General features: G+C 44.9%; 1 protein-coding gene across 6 annotated transcripts in view; it reads left to right on the top strand.

Moving 5' to 3' along the window:
* LOC106568841 (partitioning defective 3 homolog) overlaps positions 1 to 10743 on the top strand; it is a 239994-nt gene extending 229251 nt beyond the window's left edge. For all 6 annotated transcript variants that reach the window (XM_014139556.2, XM_014139557.2, XM_014139559.2 and 3 more), the window contains one exon: positions 7831 to 10743. In XM_014139556.2, coding sequence (XP_013995031.2) covers positions 7831 to 8239 — 409 coding nt within the window. In that variant the 3' untranslated portion in view covers positions 8240 to 10743. The remainder of the gene's footprint in view (positions 1 to 7830) is intronic.
* Positions 10744 to 13338: the final 2595 nt, after the last annotated feature.

Raw genomic sequence — 13338 nt, 5'->3', positions numbered from 1 at the left:
GCATGTGCGAGCAAGGAGGCCTACAAACCTGACTCAGTTACACCAGCTCTGTCAGAAGGAATGGGCCAGAATTCACAACTTTTGTGCGAAGCTTGTGGAAGGCTACCCGAAACGTTTGACCCAAGTTAAACAATTTAAAGGCAATGCTACCAAATACTAATTGAGTGTATGTAAACTTCTGACTCACTGGGAATGTGATGAAAGAAATAAAAGCTGAAATAAATAATTCTCTCTGCTATTATTCTGACATTTCACATTCTTAAAATAAAGTGGTGATCCTAACTGACCTAATACGGAATTTTTACTAGGATTAAATGTCAGGAATTGTGAAAAACTAAGGTGTATATAAACTTCCGACTTCAACTGTATGTAGGGCAGCAGCCTTTAAGGTGCAGGGTTGAGTAACTGGGTGGTTGATGTCCTTGATGATCTTTTTGGCCTTCTTGTGAAGGTGCTGTAGGTGTCCTGGAGGATAGGCGATGTGCCCCCAGTGATGTGTTGTGAAACCGTAGTCTGGGTCTGCGTCCCAAATGACCCCCTATTCTCTACATAATGTACGCTTTTGACCAGAGCCCTAAAGGAATAGGTTGCCATTTGCGATGCAGCCAGGCTGTATCACGTTACCAGCCCCAGTAATCTGACATGATCACACTAATCTGAGATAATGTGGTTACCTTTGATCAACATGATATGTGTGTTATTACAGGAAGTGTTGTGTCTGCCTGTGGCTTATGATTGGCTGAGGGTTTAGAGGATAGTTCATGCTTGTGATTGGCTGAGGGGTTAGAGGATAGTTCATGCTTGTGATTGGCTGAGGGATTATAGGATAGGTCATGCTTGTGTAGTGGGAAGCTGCTAAATGAGCTTGACTGGACTGTACTGTGAATGGTAGATGTGTTGTGGTAGCGATGAATGTGTGTACAGGTGTGTGTGTGTGGTGGGGGGGGGGCAACTGTAATCAGTTTAATTAACTTCAGGGGGTGGTTTTCCCCAGACCCTCCACAATTACAGTACACTAAACTGTCAAGGCCTAGTAGATGTTGAAAACAAGTAGGTCCAACCACATCAAATTGCAAACCTTGCTAGCGACTGTAGAAACTGGAGGAAGCATGTGGTCGAACTGCTCTGCAGCTGAACCATGATACTGTATGCTAACTAGTACAGTCAGTGGTGAGTTTGAACCAAGAGATACATTTTACAGTAACCTGAGATACACTACATGACCAAAAGTATGTCGACACCTGCTCATTCCAAGATCATAGGCATTACTATGGAGTTGGTCCCCTCTTTGATGATATAACCGCCTCTATTCTTCTGGGAAAGCTTTCCACTAGATGTTGGAACATTGCTGCGTGGACTTGCTTCCATTCAGCCACGAGCGTAAGTGAGGTTGGGCACTGATGTTGGGCGATTAGGCCTGGCTTGCAGTTGGTGTTACAATTCATGCCAAAGGTGTTTGATGGGGTTGAGGTCAGGGCTCTGTGCAGGCCAGTCAAGTTGTTCCACACCGATCTCGACTAACCAATTCTGTGTGGACTTCGCTTTGTGCACGGGGGCATTGTCTGAAACAGGAAAGGGCCTTCCCCAAACTGCTGCCTCAAAGTTGGAAGCACAGAATCATCTAGAATGTAATTGAATGCTGTAGCGAAACATTTCCCTTCACTGGAACTAAGGGACCGAGCCCAAACCATGGAAAAACAGCCCAGACCATTATTCCTCCTCCACCAAACTTTAGTTGGCACTGTGCATTTGGGCAGGTAGAGTTCTCCTGGCATCCACCAAACCCAGATTAGTCCGTCGGACTGCCAGATGGTGAAGCGTGATTCATCACTCCAGAGAACGAGTTGCCACTGCTCCAGTGTCCAATGGCGGCGAGCTTTGCACCACTCCAGCCGATGCTTGTCATTGCGCATGGTGATCTAAATCTTGTGTGCGGCTGCTCTGCTGTGGAAATCCATTTCATGAAGCTCCCGACGAACAGTTATTGTGTTGACGTTGCTTCCAGTGGCAGTTTGGAACTCAGTAGTGAGTGTTGAACCGAGGACAGACGATTTGTGCGCACTTCAGCACTCGGCAGTCCCGTTCTGTAAGCTTGTGTGTCCTACCACTTCGCAGCTGAGCCGTTGTTGCTTCGAGACTTTTCCACTTCACAATAACACCACTTACAGTTGACCGGGGCAGCTCTAGCAGGGCAGAAAATTGACGATCTGACTTGTTGGAAAGGTGGCGTCCTATGACGGTGCCATGTTGAAAGTCACTGAACTCTTCAGTGAGGCCATTCTACTGCCAATGTTTGTCTATGGAGATTGCATGGCCGTGTGGTCGATTTTATACACCTGACAGCAACAGGTGTGGCTGAAATGGTCAAATCCATTCATTTGAAGGGGTGTTCACATACTTTTGTGTATGTAGTGTATGTAACAGTAAATCCCCAGTATGCTCTCGACCTTACATTCTCCAGTCAGCAATGACTTATCACCAAGATGTAATCTCCTAGTCTCCGAGCTAGTACTTCATCAATTCTGCTTAATCCTCGGTTGTTGATACAGAATCCCGCTTGTTAAATATTTGAAGAAGCAGCTCTGTTTAAGGCGGAGATTTATTGTACCAATGTCTCCGATGCCTGGTCAAAGAAACATCCTGTGGCTTTGTGGTGTAATTTCATTGTAATTCTATTAAGGCCAGTTGTTTGGATAAACCTGTTTTGTATTATCTTAAGAATCTGATTGTTTACCTTCAAAATGCCATTGGATGACCAGACCACAGGCTTGGAGTAATATGGGGCCTGGTATCAGCTTGTGTGATTTTGATGGATTTCATATGGCCCCAGACACACACACACACACACAACTGCTGCCGTTGGTTGAATGGCTGAATCATGGCCTATGCGTTCAAAAACAGCTTTCATTTCAGATAAAGGTCAGTTTCCTCTTGGTGAAGCTTTGCTAAACAAGGGGTTCCAATTCAAATGCATCATTTGAACAATGACCGTTGTCAATGAAACAACATTGATCACACAGCCAAAGTCATGCCATTTACAGCAGGACCAAAGGGCCTCCCACTGCAACAGCTGCTGTAGCTTTGGTCTCTTTAGAACACTGTCTGTCTATGTGCGTCCCAAATGGCACCCTATTCCCCATATAGTGCACTACTTTTGACCAGAGCCCTATGGTTGTCCACTGAGGGAATGGAATAGTGTGCCATTTGGGACACAGAGAATGTGACTAATGCCACATGTTCCTCCTCCATCCCTCATCTCGCTTTCTCTTTTTACATCATATGTACGGTACTAGCACAATATCTAATGGAGAAGAGATGGCTGGTTTACATTACTCACAGAGAAACAGGCCAATTGTCCTTTTATGTCAATGAAATGAAATCATATGTGGAAGATGAAGAGAGCCGTCTTTTGAAATTGGAGTTGTTCAACCAGGGGTTTAATGTAAATCGTTGGCTTTGTGTTTCAATTTACAGTACCTGTCAAAAGGTTGGACACACCTACTCATTCAAGGGTTTTTTATTTATTTTCGCTATTCTCTACATTATAGAATAATAGTGAAGACATCAAAACTAGGAAATAACACACATGGAATCATGTGGTAAGCAAACAAAGTGTTAAACAAATTAAAATGTATTTTAGATGTTAGATTCTTCAAAGTAGCCACACTTTGCCTTGATGACAGCTTGAGGTTGTCACCTGGAATGCTTTTCCAACAGTCTTGAAGGAGTTCCCACATATGCTGAACACTTGTTGGCTGCTTTTCCTTCACTCTGCGGTCCAACTCATTCCAAACCATTTCAATTGGGTTAATGATAGTCCCAATAAGCGCAAACCAGATGGGATGGCGTATTGCTGCAGAATGCTGTTGTACTCATGCTGGTTACGTGTGCCTTGAATTCTAAATTTTACATTTACATTTACATTTAAGTCATTTAGCAGACGCTCTTATCCAGAGCGACTTACAAATTGGTGCATTCACCTTATGATATCCAGTGGAACAACCACTTTACAATAGTGCATCTAAATCTTTTAAGGGGGGGGTTAGAAGGATTACTTTATCCTATCCTAGGTATTCCTTAAAGAGGTGGGGTTTCAGGTGTCTCCGGAAGGTGGTGATTGACTCCGCTGTCCTGGCGTCGTGAGGGAGCTTGTTCCACCATTGGGGTGCCAGAGCAGCGAACAGTTTTGACTGGGCTGAGCGGGAACTGTGCTTCCTCAGAGGTAGGGGGGCCAGCAGGCCAAAGGTGGATGAACGCAGTGCCCTTGTTTGGGTGTAGGGCCTGATTAGAGCCTGAAGGTATGGAGGTGCCGTTCCCTTCACAGCTCCGTAGGCAATCACCATGGTCTTGTAGCGGATGCGAGCTTCAACTGGAAGCCAGTGGCGAGAGCGGAGGAGCGGGGTGACGTGAGAGAACTTGGGAAGGTTGAACACCAGACGGGCTGCGGCGTTCTGGATGAGTTGTAGGTGTTTAATGGCCCAGCCAACAGCGAGTTGCAGTAATCCAGACGGGAGATGACAAGTGCCTGGATTAGGACCTGCGCCGCTTCCTGTGTGAGGCAGGGTCGTACTCTGCGAATGTTGTAGAGCATGAACCTACAGGATCGGGTCACCGCCTTGATGTTAGTGGAGAACGACAGGGTGTTGTCCAGGATCACGCCAAGATTCTTAGCACTCTGGGAGGAGGACACAAGGGAGTTGTCAACCGTGATGGCGAGATCATGGAACGGGCAGTCCTTCCCCGGGAGGAAGAGCAGTTCCGTCTTGCCGAGGTTCAGCTTGAGGTGGTGATCCGTCATCCACACTGATATGTCTGACAGACATGCAGAGATGCGATTCGCCACCTGGTTATCAGAAGGGGGAAAGGAGAAGATTAATTGTGTGTCGTCTGCATAGCAATGATACGAGAGACCATGTGAGGATATGACAGATAAATAAAACCCAGACAGTGTCACCAGCAAAGCACCATCACACCACCTCCTCCATGCTTCACTGTGGGAACTCATCAATCCAAAGGATAGATTTCCATTGGTCTATTGTCCATTGCTCGTGTTTCTTGGCCCAAGCAAGTCTCTTCTTCTTATTGGGGTCCTTTTCGTAGTGGTTTCTTTGCGGCAATTCGACCATGAAGGCCTGATTCACGCAGTCTCCTCTGAACAGTTGATGTTGAGATGTCTGTTAATTGAACTCTGTAAAGCATTTAGTTGGGCTGCAATCTGAGGTGCAGTTAATTGCTGATTTCTGAGGCTGGTAACTCTAATGAAGTTATCCTCTGCAGCAGAGGTAACTCTGGGTCTTCCTTTCCTGTGGCGTTCCTCATGACAGACAGTTTCATTATAGAGCTTGATGGTTTTTGCGACTGCTCTTGAAGAAACTTTTGTTTCTCTTTGCTTATTTGAGCTGTTCTTGCCAATATGGACTTGGTCTTTTACCAAATAGGGCTATCTTCCCCCACCCCCCACCTTGTCACAACACAACTGACTGGCTCAAACGCATTAAGAAGGAAAGAAATTCCACGATAACTTTTAACAAGGCACACCTGTTAATTGAAATGCATTCCAGGTGACTACCTCATGAAGCTGGTTGAGGGAATGCCAAGAGTGTGCAAAGCTGTCATCAAGGTAAAGGGTGGCTACTTTGAAGAATCTCAAATATAAAATATATTTTGATTTGTTTAACACTTTTTTTGCTTACTACATGATTCCTTATGTGTTATTTCATAGTTTTGATGTCTTCACTATTATTCTACAATGTAGGAAATAGTGAAAATAAAGAAAAACCCTTGAATGAGTACGTGTGTCAAAACTTTTGACTGGTACTATATGTTATGGGTTGAAAGAAAGCATATCTACACTGAACTAAAATAGAAACGCAACATTTAAATTGTTGGTCCCAAGTTTCATGAGCTGAAATAAAAGATCTACGAATAATATTTTTCCTTACACACAAAAAGCTTATTTCTCTCAAATTTTGTGCACAAATGTGTTTACATCCCTGTAATTGAGCATTTCTCCTTTGCCAAGATAATCCATCCACCTGACAGGTGTGGCATATCAAGAATCTGATTAAACAGCATGATCATTACACAGGTGCACCTTGTGCTGGGGACAATAAAAGGCCACTCTAAAATGTGCAGTTTTTTCACAAAACACAATGTCACAGATGTCTCAAGTTTTGAGGGAGTGTGCAATTGGCATGCTTATTGCAGGAATGTCCACCAGATCTGTTGCCAATTGAATGTTAATTTCTCTACCATAATCCACCTCAACGTAATTTTTGAGAATTTGGCAGTATTTCCAGCCGGCCTCACAACCGCAGACCATGTGTATGGCGTCGTGTGGGCGAGCGATTTGCTGATGTCAACTTTGTGAACAGACTGCCCCATAATGGCGGTTAGTTTATGGTATGGGCTGGCATAAGCTACGGACAACGAACACAATTGCATTTTATCGATGGCAATTTGAATGCAAAGAGATACCATGACGAAATTGTGAGGCCCATTGTGGTATCTACGAGCAACAGATGCATATCTGTATTCCCAGTCATGTGAAATCCATAGATTCGGGCATCATTTATTTATTTAGACTGACTGATTTCCTCATATGAACTGTAACTCTGTAAAATCAATGAAATTGTTGCGTGTTGAGATTATATTTTTGGTCAGTATATTTCTAACCGGTCATCTTCACACAAAGGTCTGGTATCACACACATTTTTCATTATAATGGTTTTCTTCAAATACAGAAATAATCTGGTTTCTTCTTCACAGTTGGTTGATAAATCCACTAATTATGCATGGCTCTGAGACAAAAGCCTGTTCGTTGCAGACCTGGGTTCAAATACTATTTGAAATCTTTCATATACTTTGAGTGTTTGCTCTATCCTGCCTAGAGTGCCAGGTGGGTGGGGTTTACCGTTTAGGGACTATTCTATTGGTCCATCAGACAAGCTCAATCAAGCACGGATTAAGTATTTGAAATTATTTCAAATAGTGTTTGAACCCAGGTCTGGTTCGTTGATGTTATTCAGTCTATTCCATTTCTCCTGCCCCTGAGATAAGCAGTGCTCTAGGCCTGAACACTCATGCATATCATATGGGCTGAACACAGAGAGCTCACAAAGTGCCCAGTCAAGCATGAGTCGGGGTGATGTCACACACACACACATCTGCAGGGCTGACTGACTGTATGTTGTATGGAAGAAGGAGGCTGACAGCTCCTCCGTTTTTAAATACCATGTCAGATTTCTACTGTGAAACCGCCAGAGTGACATAGTGGGTCCGGTTGAGTCTCATTTGCAGCAGGGCTGCTATTACTGCCTGTCAAACCCAATGGGCCTGTCTGTCCTTCACAAAAAGGCTATATGGATGGAAATGGATGTGTCACTGTCCCTCTAGGTTTATGTGTTTCTGTGTTTTTATTGTGTGCTAAATTGCCTATTGGTTATGGGTGGTGCTGGGCTTTGTCTGGTTCGGCCTCTCTGTGGAATCTCCTCTTTCCGAGTCATTGCACCCCTTCTCTTTAAAACCCTCTTAACATCTTCACTCGTGTCTCATCCGTAGAAATAGCATCACCACTGGTACACTCTAAATGGCAGCCTGTTTTATTCCCATGGGTACAGTATAAATAGACGCCAGTCCAGTCCACCCATTATGGGATCATTGGCTTGAATGTGGAATCCCATTCTAGTCATTCTATTTCTGTGGTCTCACCTTTTTCTCTCACTTTCTCACCCTTCTCTTACTGAGTCAATGCACTCTTCCTCTTTAAAACGCTCTTTTCACTCGTGTCTCGCACTACCTTTCATTCACGCTTTCGCCCTCCCTCCGCAGGCAACCCAGGAAGAACCCCAGCTCCATCTCTCAGGACTCCTGGGACAAGGTCTACCCGCCGGGTGATGGCTTCCAGACGGCCAAGGAGAACCCTCGCTACTCTAGCTACAAGGGCTCCAGAAACGGCTACCCGGGGATGAGCGGCGTGAATGCCCGCGTCCTCCTGGAAGCCCAGGAGCTGCTGAGGCAGGAGCAGAGACGCAGAGAGCAGGAGGCCAAAGGGAAGCAGCTACTCCTAGCGCCCCCGCAGGAGCACCCAGGGAACAAAACCTATGACGGGTACTCGGCTCACAAGGACCCTGTGTCGCCTAAGGGCCCCTATAGACAGGACGTACCCCCCTCGCCCTCCCAGCTGGCCAGGCTCAACAAGCTGCAGGGGCCCGAGAAGGGAAGGCCCTTCTACTCCTGAGGGAACAGAGGAAAGGGGAAGGTATAGGGGAAGGGACAGGGCTTCCAAGAGGAGGCCACAATTGGTGGCGATGGATATGGACAACTTGAGGAGCTGCGTAGCATAGAATGGGGAAGCTCCTTCTACTCCTGAGGGGATAGGGATAGGGACAGGCAAGAGGGGGCCACAGTTGTGGAAGACGTGCACAACTTGAGGAGCTGATTAGCCGAGATTGATCTAAGAAGAGTTAGGGACTGCACAGTGGGTGTTTGAAATAATGGCTTACCCTGGACGTGACCTCTTAGTCGTCCATTCAGTCCTAGTCAGTCATGTTCCCCTCCTACAGACTGTTTGTTGTTAAGTGAGACTTTCTGTATTTATGGTCACAATGCTTTCTGGGTAGTAGTGTTGTGTGATTCACAGACATCTGTTACCCTCACGCTCTGACAATCAAACAGATAGGCAAACGGACGTTATTTTAAGCCATGGACAAGTGTGTATGTGTGGGTGTGTGTGCCTTTGTGCATGCGTGCATGTGAGAGAGACCGTGTGTCTGAATGTGAGTGAGCGATGTGCGAGTGTGGTCTCCATCATTGACACTTCCGTTGTGGTCTGGTGTTGTTAACCATGGCTCCTACATGACCTGTCACCCCTGTCCCTTGCCCACCCCTGGCCAGGAAAAACCCCTGGGCTGCCTAGACAGTACTACTCTAACACTAAGTCAAAACAACAATGCTGAGCTTCTATCAGTATTCTATTTATCTGTTTTAATTGTTTTTGTCTTTATGAGAAGCCCCTTCAGTAGTCCCCAGAGGGTTCGAGAAAAGAGAGAGAGAGAGAGTGAAAAGAGAGGGAGTGTGTTAAAGGAGGGGGAGAAGGAGGGCATAGCACTGGTTATTAATGAAGGCCCCTCATAAATGATTCATGTGTGTGTCGTCTCCACAGAGAGTGAGAGAGAGGTCTCTGATCCACTGCCTGGCCTCTCCACTCTGGGCACGGCTAACCTGGCCTGCCTGTCTGCCTGTCTCTGGCTCCATCCTCCCCTCCTCCCCACCTCTCCTCTTCCCCCGTCAGCCCTGCACTGAATTTTTCATCACAAGCCACCTGCTGCCTGCCACAGCCAAAGAACAGAACACAGTCGCAAGAGGCTGCTCCGGAGTGGAGGGCCACATCACAGTTTCGCTCCACAAAGAAACAGAAAGAGAGACAATCGGAATACTGATGCAAGATTTCGGTTTAATCGACCCATCTTCCTTTGTTAATAAAAATATGAAATTGTGTTTGAGTGGTAGTTGCGTTCAGCTGCCGTATAGCTGAGAACTAGTGAGTCACTCTCCTCTTGTATATAATGGGCCTTTAATGTGACGATGCTCGGATGTCTATGAAATGTACAGAATGGTGGAGATGAATGCAACCGAACAAAGGAGAGTGTGGCGAACACACAAAAGGGGAAAAAAAAGAAAATGACTGGCGTATGTACTCTGTGTCGCCTCGTGGTATACTATAACAGAAGTGTCTGGCACCTCGCTGCTTTGGAGATGTGCTTCAATGTGTTCTCCCTACGCCAAGTACAGTCATATGAAATGCATTAGCTTCCATTTGTGAGTTAACGCAGATTGCGTCCCAAATGGCACCCTATTCCCTACATAGTGCACTACTTTTGACCAGATCCCTATGGGTGAGCTAAATAGTTTGAGTGCCATTTGGGACTCAGGCCATGGTGTGAGAGAGTGAACTCCCTGTATCAGCTGTTGAACATGTCTAACATGGAAATAAGAGTGTTATGTCGTCTGCTCTGCAGTACTTTGCCAATGTCTGCAGTCTGGTGGGAATCTGTTGTCTGGTGTCCATTGCTAGCCTGGGTCCAGATCTGTTTGTGCTGTCTAGTTAACGTCTACGGTCATCGTTGTTAACAAGGGTGTAGGATGAAATTCCCTCGGCCTAGTCGCTGATCTTGGGTCAGTTTTGCATTTCCCCCACTAATGGTTAGGATTGGGGGAGGGGAAAGCTGATCCTCGATCTGTACCTAGGGAAAACTCTAGCCCGGATGCAATTAACAAGACGGCACAAACAGACCTGGGACCAGGCTAGTTCATGGCTAGGTTCAGAGGTCTATAATAAGTGCCTGAGGAGGGAAAACAATGTGGTCAGATCCTTTTTGTAGCTAACTGACACACCATTACACCAAGTATTTTTCACATACCGTTTGAATCTCTTCGGTACAGTATGTCATGATTGTTTTGGGGTACTTTTGTTTCCCTGAAAAGCTTTCGTTGTTTGGTTCTAGTTTTTTACAGTGAAAGTTAAAATAAGCCTCTGCATAGGTGATCAGTGTATTTGTATCCCGTCTGACTTCACAATGCTGTATGTATGTATCATGACGTTTAAAGTATAAAGCTATTGTAAGCACAGTGCAATTGTTTTTCAGACTTTGACCTGATATATTTAGAAATGTATACAGACCTTGTTCCTGTACATATCACATTTAAAATAAAAGGAGGCTGGTTTCAACCTGTTTACAACTCTTTCTGGGATGTATTCTATTCTTCATCTTGTCCTTTTGAAAAATGAACTGGCAGTGGTATCAGGTTCAGGAATCCTCATTAGTAGCAGTGAGTCTGGTTTCATCCACTCTTGAATCTTTAATATGCTTTTGGCTTCTTTATCATTAGGCTATTGTAGTTCTAGCTTCAAATCTTGAATTTTAATAGAGCGCTGTGCATATGTATGGCCTGTATGATTGTCTGTGTGTACATGCCTTAGTGCCTGCGTGTCAGCGTTTGCATTGACAATGCAGTTAGTATGCTTTTGTAATCCCTCTGTGTTTCCTGTTGTTAATTATAGTCATTCTTAGTGTCTCTCATAAGGGACTTGTTGAATGACACTGGCTACTGTGTGTGTTACTAGGGTTAAAGTTAGCATTCTAAACAAATACCATTAAGCCATTTCGGGCGGGGGGGGGCTTTCTTGAAACGGAGAGATGAGAGCGGAGGAAAAAAAGAAGTGGAAGGAGAGAAATCCTTCCGTCTCATCCTGTTTTTTTTTATCTTCATAGCTTTGTGTGCTCTTTCATTGAGTGATAAAATAATGCCACAGAGAGAGTCGTGTCCTCATGCTGTTGTCTAAGCCTCCGGCCAGAGAAGGAGTTGTCGTCAACCTTCAGTCTTTTCCTGTTTGACACTTCTAGAGGAAACCGAAATATGTATTATTGCGTAGTTCAGGTCTGTTTGATCCCCTGCTATGGATGTGTCACGACAATGACTGACTTTGTTGTTTAGAATATGAGACAAGACTTTCACACGTTATTTTGCTTTATTTTCAAACGCAGGACTGACTACTGCGTCGTATTTACTAGGAACCAAATGGAAGCAAACGGGCCAAAACGAGGAGGGACCTACCTGGATTTGTCTATTAATGGAAAACTTTTCACATTTTGTTACACTACAGCCTTATTCTAAAATGGATGATTTTTCCCCCCGTTCAATCTACACACAATACCCCATAATGACAAAGCAAAAACAGGTTTTTATACATAAAAAACATTTACATAAGTATTCAGACACTTTACTCAGTACTTCGTTGAAGCACCTTTGGCAAAGTATACAGCCTCGAGTCTTCTTGGGTATGACATGACAAGCTTGGCACACCTGTATTTGGGGAGTTTCTCCCATTCTTCTCTGCAGATCCTCTCAAGCTCTGTCAGGTTGGATGGGGAGCGTCGCTGCACAGCATTTTCAGGTCTCTCCAGATATATTTGATCGAGTTAAAGTCCGGGCTCTGTGTGGGCCACTCAAGGACATTCAGAGACTTGTCCTGAAGCCACTCCTCCGTTGTCTTGGCTTGGTGCTTAGGGTCGTTGTCCTGTTGGAAGGTGAACCTTTGACACAGTCTGAGTTCCTGAGCGCTCTGGAGCAGGTTTTCATCAAAGATCTCTCTGTACTTTGCTCTGTTCATCTTTCCCTCGAACCTGACTAGTCTCCCAGTCCCTGCCGCTGAAAAACATCCCCACAGCATGATGCTGTCACCACCATGCTTCACCGTAGGGATGGTGCCAGGTTTTCTCCAGACGTGAGACTTGGCATTCAGGCCAAAGATTCTTGTTTCTTATGGTGTAAGAGTACTTTAGATACCTTTTTGCAAACTCCAAGCGGGCTGTCATGTGCCTTTTACTGAGGAGTGGCTTCGGTCTAGCCACTCTACCACAAAGGCCTGATTGGTGGAGTGCTGCAGAGATGGTTGCCCTTCTGGAAGTTTCTCCCATCTCCATAGAGAAACTCTGGAGCTCTGTCAGAGTGACCATCGAGTTCTTGGTGACCTCCCTGACCAAGGCCGTTTGACCAGGCTGCCAGCTCTAGGAAGAATGTTTCCAAACTCATTCCATTTAAGAATGATGGAGGCCACTGTGTTCTTGGGGACCTTCAATTCTGCAGAAATGTTTTGGTACCCTTCCCCAGATCTATGCGTCGACACAATCCTGTCTGAGCTCTACGGACAATTCCTTTGACCTCATGGCTTGGTTTTTGCTCTGACATGTACTGTCAACTGTGGGACCTTTATATAGACAGGTGTGTGCCTTTCTAAATCATGTCCAATAAATAGAATGTACCACAGGTGGACTCCAATCAAGTTGTAGAAACATCTCAAGGGTGATCAATGGAAACAGGATGCACCTGAGCTCAATTTCGAGTCTCATTGCAAAGAGTCTGAATGCTTATGCAAATAAGCTATTTCTGTTTTTTATTTTTAATACATTTGCAAAAATTTCTCAAACCTGTTTTCGCTTTGTCATTATGGGGTATTGTGTTCAGATTCCAGATTTTTTTTTATTTATTCAATCCATTTTAAAATAAGGCTGTAACGTAACAAATTTTGTAAAAAGTCAAGGGTGTGTGCACTAATGAATAAAACCCAGATGATAGACAGCTGATTGACAATGGACCCTACCTGCATAAAAAACAAAAATAACATCCACCATAGTTTCCAAACCTATAGTAGATTTTGCCCTTACACATTCTTGTCCATGATAGTAAAGGTATATCCATGTGTGGTTGAGTTCCTCTCAGAACAGCATGTTGTTGCTGCAGATGCCTTTTCCCGAGTTACAACATTCCGAGCATCGC

Source organism: Salmo salar, chromosome ssa14 (genome assembly GCF_905237065.1).
Source record: "Salmo salar chromosome ssa14, Ssal_v3.1, whole genome shotgun sequence".
NCBI classification, from domain to species: domain Eukaryota; kingdom Metazoa; phylum Chordata; class Actinopteri; order Salmoniformes; family Salmonidae; genus Salmo; species Salmo salar.
The sequence above is the reverse complement of the archived record's forward strand: the minus strand, read 5'-3'. Positions and strand labels throughout refer to the sequence as shown.